General features: G+C 43.3%; 1 protein-coding gene across 3 annotated transcripts in view; it reads left to right on the top strand.

Moving 5' to 3' along the window:
- The window catches only part of SORCS1 (sortilin related VPS10 domain containing receptor 1), a 333,563-nt gene that overhangs the window by 269,368 nt on the left and 51,806 nt on the right, over window positions 1-12,389 (top strand). For all 3 annotated transcript variants that reach the window (XM_047761867.1, XM_047761868.1, XM_047761869.1), the window contains one exon: window positions 9,252-9,438. In XM_047761867.1, coding sequence (XP_047617823.1) covers window positions 9,252-9,438 — 187 coding nt within the window. The remainder of the gene's footprint in view (window positions 1-9,251; window positions 9,439-12,389) is intronic.

Genomic DNA, 12,389 nt, shown 5'->3' with positions numbered 1-12,389 from the left:
TGGAGATTATTTCAACGACCTGGAGGGATGTTGGAATATGTGCAGATGTCCAGTAATGCCAGTCCCAAGAAGAGCAGGGTAATAAAAGTTGCAGGTTATTTGAACTAGAAATGACAACTAGGGTCATCTTCATTCTGCCCATCTATAGGTAAAGAAATTTGAGGTCTAATTGTAAAATGCATTTCAAAGGGCATTTAACTGGGTCTTCTAAATCCCAGGTCACCACCTGCATTCTGTAGGGCACCTCTTCCACAAATAGTTCCTTTATAGACCTCTGTAAACTCATTTAGAGCAACCTAATAACTTGGAAAACTTGGAAAAGTGATGAAGTGACCTCCAGGGCAAGAAATCATATATCCATAGATGGGAGCTTATGGCTCAGTTAAATCTACCTAGTGATTCTAGATTTAAAAGCTTTGAAAAGTGTTTAAAAATGTTGATGGGATAACATAAAACAGTGTAATAATTTTAGTGTTGCTGTGGTGGTGGTGTGTGTATATATGTGTTCATGTGGATTGTCATTGGTTAGTATGGTGGGCATCAGTCCAACAGTGTAATCTCTGGGTGGTGTGATATGAGCAATTTGAATTTTCTTCCAAATTTTATATATATTCTACAATTTTCTTGAATAAGTCACACAGTTTTTTTTCTTCTTTCAATAAATTTAAAATATTTCTATTACATAACTAGTAGGGAAAACTTGTTATAGATTTATGAAAAGGAGTAAGGAATCTTCCTACTTTTTTTTAAATGTAATTTTGTTCTTATTATGTACCTGAATGTTTACTTTTAGAGTGATTTTTTTAAGTCATTCAAAACCATTTGTACAATGTATGTTATTTGGCAGCCCTATAACTTTCCTGCCAAAGCCTGCTACAGTAATTCCTGAAGCCACCACGTAGTGCTAATAGCATAGCAATGCCCTTTACCACCTAAAAAGTGAATCAAGGTAGGGCTATTGAAAACCATCTCTGACTAAGCAAGGAGAAGAGGACATTTCTATATTTTGCAATTATGCCAATATCTAGATATCTTGGGGTTATATCCACAGCTCAGTTTTGAAGATGCAAAGAGGCTCAGGGCATGTCTCAAACCAGACATTTAGGAAACACTCTTTCCCAGCTTGTCTGGTGGAGGCAGCCTCTGCTTTCATCAACATTGTATCTCTTGCTTAGGAACAGAAGCTAGAGCATGTGCAGCTACCTTTTATCGTGGACTAATGCCGTCCTGTGCCAGAAGGAGTCTGTTTTCCATTGTAAAATGGTAGGTCCAAAACAGCTGCAGCAGCTGCCTCTGGTTTACAGCCATCTCACTCTCTGTCAAATACTCTTATCACCAGGGGCCTTCACAAATGCGCTTCGTGACTTCCTCGGGATTTTATAGAGCTGGCATGTTACACTGGGCTCCTCTTACATCACTCTTTGATGAAGAATTTGGTCTGTGCTGACGTTTCTCTAAAGGATTTTTGTTCCTAAAGCCTACAAACACTCTCTGGTTTTGCACCTTAGTCTGTTCTTCAGCACCCACCTGGGATGAGCACAATGGAAGAGTTCAAGTGGCTTCTGTGAACCAGAAGTAATAGTGCTGAACTTAGAGTTACATAGAGCTTGGTTCAAACTCATCTTGTGACTCTAGGCAAATGTTAACAATCTTTTAGGTCTGAGTCTTTTAGGGTTAAAGAGTCAATGAGAAACTACATAGAGAACAGCTCTTGTGGGATAGTAAACTTTCAAGGAATGTTCTCTGTCTTTTCCCTTAGTGACCATCGGGGATGTTCTAGAGCAATCTTAACTTTCACAATTCATGTCAGAAGTTACATGTGAGTGTTCAGTCGTATTGAATAACTGCAAAGGGGATAGTGCTTCTCTCCATGAACTCCTTTCCATCAGCTGACAAAATCTCTCCTTTGGGGACCAGAGCACATTATACTGCAGTTCCGTCTTTGCTGTTTCTTGTTGAGACCTCACCAATCTGAGTTTAAAGTCACTAGCCTGAGTAGCATGCCCTGGAGTAGGGCATACAAGGCAACGGGGGGTTATTTTTATTTCACACTCCCCACCCTGCCTACATACCTTCAACCATAGAAGAAAAGACTGAAATGCCTGATTTTTATTTCTGGCATTTAATGCTGCTCAGTTATAAATTTGTTCAAATATCATTGTCAAAAGAATATTATTATTATTATTATTATTATTATTATTATTATTATTATTATTTGTCTTTCTAGGGCTGCACCTGTGGTATATAGAAGTTCCCAGGCTGGGGGTCAAAGTGGAGCTGTAGCTGCTGGCCTGTGCTATAGCCACTGCAATGCCAGATCGGAGCTGCGTCTGTGAATTGTGCTGCAGCTTGCTTCCAGATCCTTAACCCACTGAGCAAGGCCAGGGATCATACCCACATTCTCGTGGATACTAGTCAGGTTCTTAACTCGCTGAGCCACAGTGGGAACGCCTCAAAAGTCATTAAAATAACAGCAGAAACCCAAGACCAAAGTTGGCTGTATCCCATTATCAGTCCGACCAGGGTCTGGGTTACCTCCTGGTTATTTCCTGTAGACTTCCTCAATATTGACATACTTTACCATAACCATAGGGTAGAATGTTGTGTTCTGCCATGTTTCTTGTGTTGTACCATTGTTGGAAATCATAGTAACTCTGGCTCAGGTTGTCAGTGTTGGAAAGTGAGACACGTGGACAAGGAGAAATCTCAACAAGGCTCTTTACTTCTGCAGAAGGACACAGGCACTCCAAAAAGTGTGCGCGCTGAACAAAGGACCCTCCCCTATTTATCCCTAACGCAGATGGTTTACCTGTCCCCTTCCCATTGGTCAGGTCAGGGCGCACATTCTTCCTGGTTGGCTAATATGAAACACATTGTTACTGGGAGAAGAGGGAAAGGGGAAGGGTGGGGGTCACAGGAAGGCGAAGCCAGAGCAAAATGGAGTCACCAAGATTTCCTTTGATAGAAAAGACATCATGTTACTTTCCACACCATCCTTTGCCCCTTCTTTTAAATCTGGTGAAATCTTTGTTTCTCCTCATTTACTTCTCTCTTTTAATCCTGCTCATCTTCCTCTGCTCACTTCCTCACTTCCTTCCGCTCTGGAGGAGTCAAGGTTATTTTTTTACCAGTATATTTATGCTCATTCAAACCCATACAGACTTATAGTTCATATATGCATTAAAAACATTAGGGTCTACTATAGGTTTTTCAATGCTGTTTTCACTGCAGGAACATCAACGTCCCTTCCAAGACTGAGTTTCAGTGAAGCCTGAGTCAGGCCCACCCTTGAGTTTTGCAGTGACCAGCCTCTGACACGAGTCCAGTGTCTCTCTGCAGTGGGTGCCTCGTGCCTTCAAGAGTGTCTCAGAATCTCATTTCCGGATGAGGCTGTCAGTATTGAGTTACTGCAGCATTTGTTTCTCCTCTTTTCCCTGAAGCTGTTAACAGGAACTGATAGGTTCATATGCCTTTCATTCTTCAGGTTAACCTTGGCTTCGTTGTAGCCATTTGATATATTTGTTTTCCTATCACAGATGTCAGTGCCGCCCCTGGAGAAACCACACATAGGTGTCTTGTGGCCTTTCTACCTTTCGTGAGCACTTCTTTTGAGCTGGTATTCTCAGTTCCATGTCTATTAGGGCACGTGACCAAGTGGCATTAGGTCTGAAGAATTTTACATGACAGTCTTGATATTTCCCAGCCTATGTTGTGTCTCAAGCATGATGGCTTATCATTTATTCACTTGAAGTCCCCACAGATTTTTCTGACTAGTAATTAGGAATACCTCTTGCTTCCCATATTCTCTTTCTTTTTAATTTATGGCTTGAACATGATGCTGCTTCACCAGAGGGAAGGCATAAGGGTGGTGCCTGGAGTTCATGACAACCCATCTTTCCACTGATAAGCAAAAATATTGTGAGAGGCAGAAATGGTCAAAGCCAGGAATAGTGTCTAATAAAAGAAAGTGAGGCTTACCTTTGTTTTCATCTTTTTTCTCACTCTGAAAGGCATCACAAGTAACTTCCAACTAAAGAAACTCAGCAAGGACTGAGCTGCATGGATATAAGTTAAACCACAGATCATCTTAAACCTTGCTCACCAGATGTGGGACTTGAGCCTTCTTGTTTAACCTGTCTGTGCCCCAGTTCTCCTGGTATATTAAATAGAAATAACATCTGACCTCACTCTCTCCCAGATGCCCTCACAGCCACATGAGATAATATATAGGAAAGCACTTTGATGCAATATTAGAATTGCACAATATTCAGAATTTATTTTTCTTAGAGTTCCCATTGTGGCTCAGTGGAAACAAATCTGACTAGCATCCATGAGGACACAGGTTCGATCCCTGGCCTTGCTCAGTGGGTCAAGGATCCGGCATTGCCATGAGCTGTGGTATAGGTCACAGACACAGCTCAGATCCCCCATTGCTATGGCTGTTGTATAGGCCAGCAGCTACAGCTCCAATTCTGCCCCTAGCCTGGAAACCTCCATATACTATGGGGGTGGCCCTAAAAAGACAGATTATTTTTCTTTTTTTTTTTAAATCAAATTTCAAAATGTATTGAACAGAAAAGAATTGGCTGCAAGCACGGTGTTAGGTACGGGGGATATAGCCATTAAGGACACATCTTAGCCCTTTATACAAACTGCCCACATGTTATCCAGCAACTTGATTTCCTAGAAAAGTTAACTAACCGTGAGTGCATGTATTGTGGAATTTTTTTTTTGTCTTTTCGTCTTTTTTGTTGTTGTTGTTGTTGCTATTTCTTGGGCCGCTCCTGCGGCGTATGGAGGTTCCCAGGCTAGGGGTCCAATCGGAGCTGTAGCCACCGGCCTACGCCAGAGCCACAGCAACGCGGGATCTGAGCCGCGTCTGCAACCTACACCATAGCTCACGGCAACACCGGATCGTTAACCCACTGACAAGGGCAGGGACCGAACCCGCAACCTCATGGTTCCTAGTCGGATTCGTTAACCACTGCGCCACGATGGGAACTCCGTATTGTGGAAATTTTGTGATTGATCACAGTCACTAACAGTGGGTTTAGTTCTTTTGTACCTGACTTTATGGATGTGCCCTTGGCACTCAGAATCCTAAACCATCCTGGAAAACTTTCACCATGGTACCAAAGTGGAATAGGAATGGCATCAGCTTGTGCTGTAACATATTCATTTTCCAATGAATTCAGCCCCAAGAAAACCTAATGCTCACCCATCTGAGCCAGAGGGTCTCAGCCTTCAGTGCAGCCCAGCGTCAGCGGTGCACTTTCTCAGGCCACAATTGGATCCAGCATCCTCCTCAGAGACCCTGAGCCAAGAGGGGGGTGTTGGATGGTAACTGGGCATCAGCTTTTTTTCTTTTAATTTCTCCAGGAGATGTTGATATCTAAGGCTGAGATTCACTGATTTTGAAACCAATAAACTATGGGAATTAATTTTGACAGGAAAGTGAATGTAATTTCCTGTTGCACCTCATATATCAAAATCTACCATCATCTACCCTGAACTGTCCCATGATTGGCTTCCCAGAATACTCGGGCCTCCTTCCAGCACATCCCCCACATTGTAGCCAGAGTGATCTTTCTGAATTAAAGATATTATCATGCCATCGTTCCCCAAACTCCACATCAAATAGGTTCATGTCTCCAGTTGCTCTTTGGAGCTATATCAGTCAGAAATTTGGCCCTCAAGTCCTAGAATGTCGTTGTCTCCCCTCCAGTCTAATTTCATACCTTCCTGCTGTGTCTGTATCTTCAGCTTCCTTTAACTGTCCATCTGGTTCCCTCTGCCCTAATTGCCTGGACTTCTCACCTGGATCTCATTCTCTCATGTCCTTTGTTCGGTTGATCTCCTTCTTCCCTTTAGGCCTTTTCGGTTCAGAAATCACTTCTTCTGTGAAGCCTTTCTTGAAGTTCTCAGTCTGGGTTAGCTTTCCATTTCTCCACCTATTATACAAGCTTGTAACACTGTGGACCTCTTTTTCATATCATCCCCCATAGTAACTTTTTATGTATTCGTTTGATAAACAGTGTTCTCTCTCTCACTAGCAGTCTTTTGGCTCACGAAAGCCCAGATCACATCTCTTTTGTTTGATTGGCTATAATTACTTAACAGCATTTTCTCCATTTAGTATCTGACATAAGATAGACATTCAGTAAATGTCTGTCGGTTGGTTGAATGAATGAATGACCAGAAAGCCTGTTATGGCCGGACATGTGGTGACCTAGGACTTTGGGGCTCTTTCCTTTGCCCTGTTTTTTATTCTCTAAAAGAAGTTGGTATTCCCTCCTGAGATGGTAATTGTGGCCTAAGGAAGTCAGAGGCTGATAACAGGTGAGCACCTAAGTGATGCAGCTATAGCTGTGTTAGGCTTTCCAAGCACCCGGGAGCCCCCGAAAGCCAAGGTATGAGATCCAGTTGTTCTACTTGAGTGGACAAAGCTATGCCAGCAAGGATGAAATCTGCCACCTTCGGCTGTCAGACTTGGCCCCTCCTGAGCCACATTAGGAGGCCCTCGGAACCTCTCATTGGATTGGGGGATTCCATGTTTTTGCCTACAGGTGTTCTCAGGTGTGTGGTAAACCTAATACACATGTATCTATGTCTATGTCCACATCTCCATCCCTGAACCTGCCCTAATGTTCTGAAAGCCTGGCTCCTCCTCTCTAAAGGCAGTCCTGCTGTTGCACTGGTCCAAATACCACATGGCTCCCTCCTTTTACCTGTAATGTACATAGAGAGCATTGTCAGCAGCGGAGAATGAGGAGTGCTACCAGACCAGCATGACAGACAGTAGACATCCAGACAGAACTTGGGAGGAGTTTTGGGTGATTCACAAGAAGTCTGAGCCCAGGTCCACACAGAGTGTGGGTACCAAGCTGATAGAGCCAGACAAGGTAGCCTGAAGGGGTGGCAGCCAGACCTGTACCTTTCCAGTTGTGTGAGCAGCTGTTCTCTCTCAGGGGAGGCTGAAGTAGAATCAGCTGATGGGTGAATCCTCCTTCTGTCTTCTTGTCTTCCCTGATGCCACTCTTTTCTTCATGAAGAGCCTTACACCTGTCCCTCGCAGTCTCTCTGAATCTCTCTCTGAGTCTCAATCTCCCTCTCTGTCTCTCTTAATCTCTCTCAGTCTCCCTCTCTTTCAACCTCTCTCAGTCTCTCTCCCTCTCTGTCTTTCTCAATCTCTTTCTCTCTCTCTGAAACCATTGCTTGCTTTACTCCATAGCTGACCTGGTTACCCCTAGCCACTGTTTACTTTCCTTGAGACGCTTGTCTAGATTTTAAGGTGGATTCTTCTTCCATGCCCAAACCTAGGATTTACTGGCAACATCTCTGTTGAAAATCCATAAAATATGGGAGGAAACTGGCCAGAAGCAGAATGAGAAATTGACCTGTCTAATTTGTTTGTCCCAAAGAGAGACAAATCAGCAAGAGTGGCTGACATTTATATATATCAGTGAAGGGAATTAAGTAATTGCACAATGTCTAGGCTGGTGGGTATTTGTTTTCTGGTTTTGAATGGAGTTTCTTTTTCTCACTCTGGGGAGAACTTTTGCCCATGTCCTTACTGAGGGTTAGCAGCTGTGTGTTTCCCACAAAATGCTTGGCTGGGTACAGATCAGCAGAGTAGGTCACATAGATTCATAGGATTTGAACTGTTTTTCCTTTCCCTGTGAATTAATCTTTTAAATGTCAGTGTTTTAAGCTGCCCTTTTCAAAAAATATGATACCATATGAACCTTACTTAATCGAAAATACATTTCTAGTTCAAAGGTTTTTTTGTGCCCCCCCCCCCACTCTGAAAATGGGAAACACTAACAAAACAAACAAACTTGGTAAAGGATGGATTATCTGTGAGGGAAGCTGGGTTTTGTTGGTTTTTCTAAGATACTTTGTTCCTGGAGAATCTCAACTAATTCCACAGGCTTTTTTTTTTTTTTTTTTCTTCTAGCTACCTGCAGAAATTTAGAATCATATGATTCCAATCAAACTTTAAATGGGCTATTGCAGGTCTTTTACGGCTGTGTTATTTTTACAGTCCTTTGTTTCGGTGTTGAATTTTACAGATGACTAATTATTCATATGACCTTTATAACAACCCCTGGAGTGAAGACGGTAAGATATTAATATTCCCATTTCAGAGATTAGGTAACTGAGACCAAAGGGAGCTTAATGACTTGCATGAAGTCATCCAGCTGGTTAATGGCACAATGAGATTCAAGCCTGGAGGAAGCTGTCAGTGCTTTTCCCACTTACAATGAGTGAAATGTTAAGTCCAAGGAGATGGCTCAAATCTTGACTGCAGCTGACTTGCTATGGTAACCTTCAGCAAATGGTTAAACTTTTCTTCCCTTCAGCATCCTCATCTGTAAAATAGGCAAACATTGCCTACTCTCCTCTCCAGACTAAGTTTCTGTGAAGAATAAAATGAGAATGTTTTTATAGTATGAAATGCTGAAATATAAAAGAATTAACCATCCTTACCTTAATAATAGGGCTGAGTCCAGTGTCATATCAGATAGAAGGCAAGGTGTCTCTTGTCCTTCCAAAGTGGTTGGGGAACCAGAAGTAAAGAAGGTGATTCAGGAGTCCCCATTGTGGCTCAGCAGGTTAAGAACCTGACATGGTGTCCCTGAGAAAGCAAGTTCCATCCCTGGCTTCAGTCAGTGGCTTAAGGATCTGCTGTTGCCACAAGTTGCAGTGTAGCTCGCAGATGTGGCTTGGATCTGGTGTTGCCGTGACTGTGGTATAGGCCTGCAGCTGCAGCTCTGATTCGACCCCTGGCCCAGGAACTGCCATATTCTGCAGGTGTGGCTGTAAAAAGACCAAAAAAAAAAAAAAGACAGCGGGTGGGGAGAAGGAGATTCAAGGGTCTGTAGCCATGTCAGGTAGGCTGAATTTTTAGAATTGTGTTTATACAACTTTTATTTATGTGGTTGAGTAGACTAAAACAAAGCCTTCAGAGGCATTGAGTATCAAATTGGAGCTGAAAGTCAAACACTTTTCCAAACCTTGGAACTTTCGGTAGTCTGTGCCCTTCAGATTTGGAGAGCATCCATCCTAGGAAATGCTTGTCTGCCAAGGAATGTCACAGGGATTCTGTGGCACAGACAGATGTTCCCAGCTGCAGGAGGGAACTGGGGCTGCTGTCCTCCCTGAGCCCCGGACCAGGACAAGCCCCAGCCCCTGCAGCAGAAGCAGCCAGACACTGACTCCCCTTCCTCTGGTGTCATTCTGTCTTTCAGGGCGACGTCCAGAGGACGCTCATCCAGGTGGACTTCGGGGATGGCATCGCAGTGTCTTACGTCAACCTCAGCTCCACAGAAGACGGGATCAAGCACGTCTATCACAATGTGGGCATTTTCCGAGTGACCGTGCAGGTGGACAACAGTCTGGGGTCTGACAGCGCCGTCCTGTACTTACATGTAACTTGTATGTTATTACTGTTGTTGGTTTATGACATAGTTTAAATATCATGTCCTTTTAAATATACAATCAAAAATGTCATATCTAGGAGAAGCTCCCTAGTTACCTTTTAGGGATAGGGGAGTGAGGAAGTAAGAGAACAAGGAGAGAGGAAATAGGGAGAAACTAGGGCGTGGTTTTGCATAATCTGGTTTGTTTCAGAATACTTCCCTTCACTGACTGCCTCTTCCAGATGCTTCTGACAGATGATACCTGTATCTGCAGCCTGAGCTGGTGGATTTGATGGATGTGTGGGTGTTTTATTTGGGGGAGGGTTAATCAGAAATATTTGAGAACAGTCCACATTAGCACAAGTAATGGAATTTTTCCCCATCTGATTTTTTAATTTTTTTTCACTGAAGTATAGTTGATTTGTGTTTTGTCAATTTCCGCTGTACAGCAAAGTGACCTAGTCATATACACACACACACACACACATATATATACACACACACATTCTTTTCCTCATATTATCTTCTGTCGTGTTCTGTCTCAAGTGATTGGATATAGTTCCCTGTGTTCACAGCAGGACCTCATTGCTTATCCATTCTAAATGTAATAGTTTGCATCTACCAACCACAAACTTCCAGTCATCCCACCCCCTCCCCCTTAGCAACCACAAGTCTGTTCTCCATGTCTGTGAGTCTGTTTCTTTTTTTAAATAGGTTCCTTTGTGCTATATTTTAGATTCCACATATAAGAGATATAATATGGTATTTCTCTTTCTGACTTAGTATGAGAATCTCTAGTGATTTTTTTTCTTTCCATGTTATATCTCACTGCCAATAATTCTTTTAGACTTGTGCTCATAGTTTTTTTAAGTATGTTTCCTAGACTTTGCTCTGTGATGATGTGGTCCTAGAAGCTGGTGTGGAGGGAAAGAAGGTAAACAATGTTCAGGAAGCTCCAATAAGAAAGACTTTTAAGACGTGTTAAAGCTTTTCCCCTGTTGTGGAAGTCAGAGGCTGTTCTCCTAATGAGAAATGGTAGCTTCTATGCTATGTTTGGTAAAAATGCCTGCCATGATGCCTTTTATGGTCAGTGTGTGGTTGTTGCCAAATGGGCATAAAACGTGGTTAGATTGCTGCAGAAATGGTTTACATTTGAATGAAAGTTAGCCCCTTTATATGAATGTTCATATTCCAAGTTCTAGGCCAGAAGCATTAAGGCTGGACATTATTTCATGACTCTCGCCTATCGAAACAGATGGAGCCCAGAAAGTACCAACTAGGATCTCTTGTTAAGCTGCTGTGATCCAATGGGAGGACAAGACTATTTCAGGGTCCCCGAGAAATTGTTCCTTAGTGAGGTCTGCTCTATTAGTCATTATTTTTTTGTCGTTGTTCTTATGAGGACTCCACCTGCAGGATATGAAAGCTCTCAGGCTAGAGGTTGAATCAGAGCTGCAGCTACTGGCCTATGCCACACCCACAGCAATGCTGGGGCAGAGCCATTTCTGTGTGTGACGTGTGCCACAGCTTGCAGCCACACTGGATCCTTAACCCACTGAGCGAGGCCAGGGATTGAACCCATGTCCTCATGGATACTAGTCAGGTTCATTAACTGCTGGGCCACAATGGGAACGAGTCAGTTTCTTAATCAGCTGAGCAGCAGTGGGAACTTCCTCCATCAGTCATTCTTGATCCATCTCTATACCCAGGACCAAGGGGCTTCGAAGAAACACCCGGGTGCTTCTTTGGGTTGAAACAATGTTCTACAGGATCCCCAGCCTGCCAACTCCACCTCCCCCTTTTCAGTCAATGTTTGTTAAGCTCTTACTGTGTGCCAGACTTTGTGCTAAACAAGTTCTTTATGGGTACGGTCTTCCTTTTCAAAACAGCCCTATGAAGTAAGCACTGTTAGAAACACCACAAAGGACCGTAAGGTTCAGAGAGCTTGAGTCACCCATTTGAAGCTGCAGACCTACTGTCTAGCAGAGCCAGGCCTCAGATGCAGGTCTCAGGAACCCCAGCTCCTGATCACTGTTATTTCAGCTCCTGTGCCGGCTCAGAGTTGGAGGATCTGAGTCACCCTCAGCTTGGATTCCCCTCCATGTCTTCACACATCATGCTGCAGCAATGTGAACACTTAGGATAAAAGCCGTGTACTGACCACACAATGACAGATATTCCAGACATGTCTCCCAGGCTCTTTCTGCTGATGCCTCCCCTCAGATGCCCAAGATAGACTTCATGGAGTTCCCTCTTCCTAAAAGATAATCCTTCCCTCTCTATCATTCTGTATGGGGGAGGAACTGATCATTTTCTAGGAGTAATCAGAAAATATTTTTAATTTGGTTGTGATTATTGTACACCTATAAATGTAATAAAATTCATGAAGTAATTAAAAAAGAAAATATTATTATTATTATTATTATTTGTCTTTTTGCTATTTCTTGGGCTGCTCCCGCGGCATATGGAGGTTCCCAGGCTAGGGGTCAAATCGGAGCTGTAGCCACCGGCCTACGCCAGAGCCACAGCAACTGGGGATCCGAGCCACGTCTGCAACCTACACCACAGCTCACGGCAACGCCGGATCGTTAGCCCACTGAGCAAGGTCAGGGACCGAACCCGCAACCTCCTGGTTCCTAATTGGATTCGTTAACCACTGCGCCACGACGGGAACTCCGAAAATATTTTTAAAATGCGTCACAACCCTTGATTATAAATGAAAAAACATATCACAACACAAATGACAGTACGTTTGCTGAGAATGGCTGCTTACCTCACAGCTTATTCTGCAAACCTTATTCTGTAAAGAGGGTTTCTGTTAGAGATCTACTCTCCTTAAGAATAAGAGTAGTTGCAGGAGTTCCTGCTGTGGCGCAGCAGTAATGAACCCGATTAGTATCCATGAGGACACGGGTTTGGTCCCTAGCCTTGCTCAGTGGATTAAGGATCTGGCATTGCTGTGAGCTG

This window comes from Phacochoerus africanus, chromosome 15 (genome assembly GCF_016906955.1).
Source record: "Phacochoerus africanus isolate WHEZ1 chromosome 15, ROS_Pafr_v1, whole genome shotgun sequence".
NCBI lineage: Eukaryota > Metazoa > Chordata > Mammalia > Artiodactyla > Suidae > Phacochoerus > Phacochoerus africanus.
This window is presented reverse-complemented; position numbering and strand designations above follow the sequence as displayed.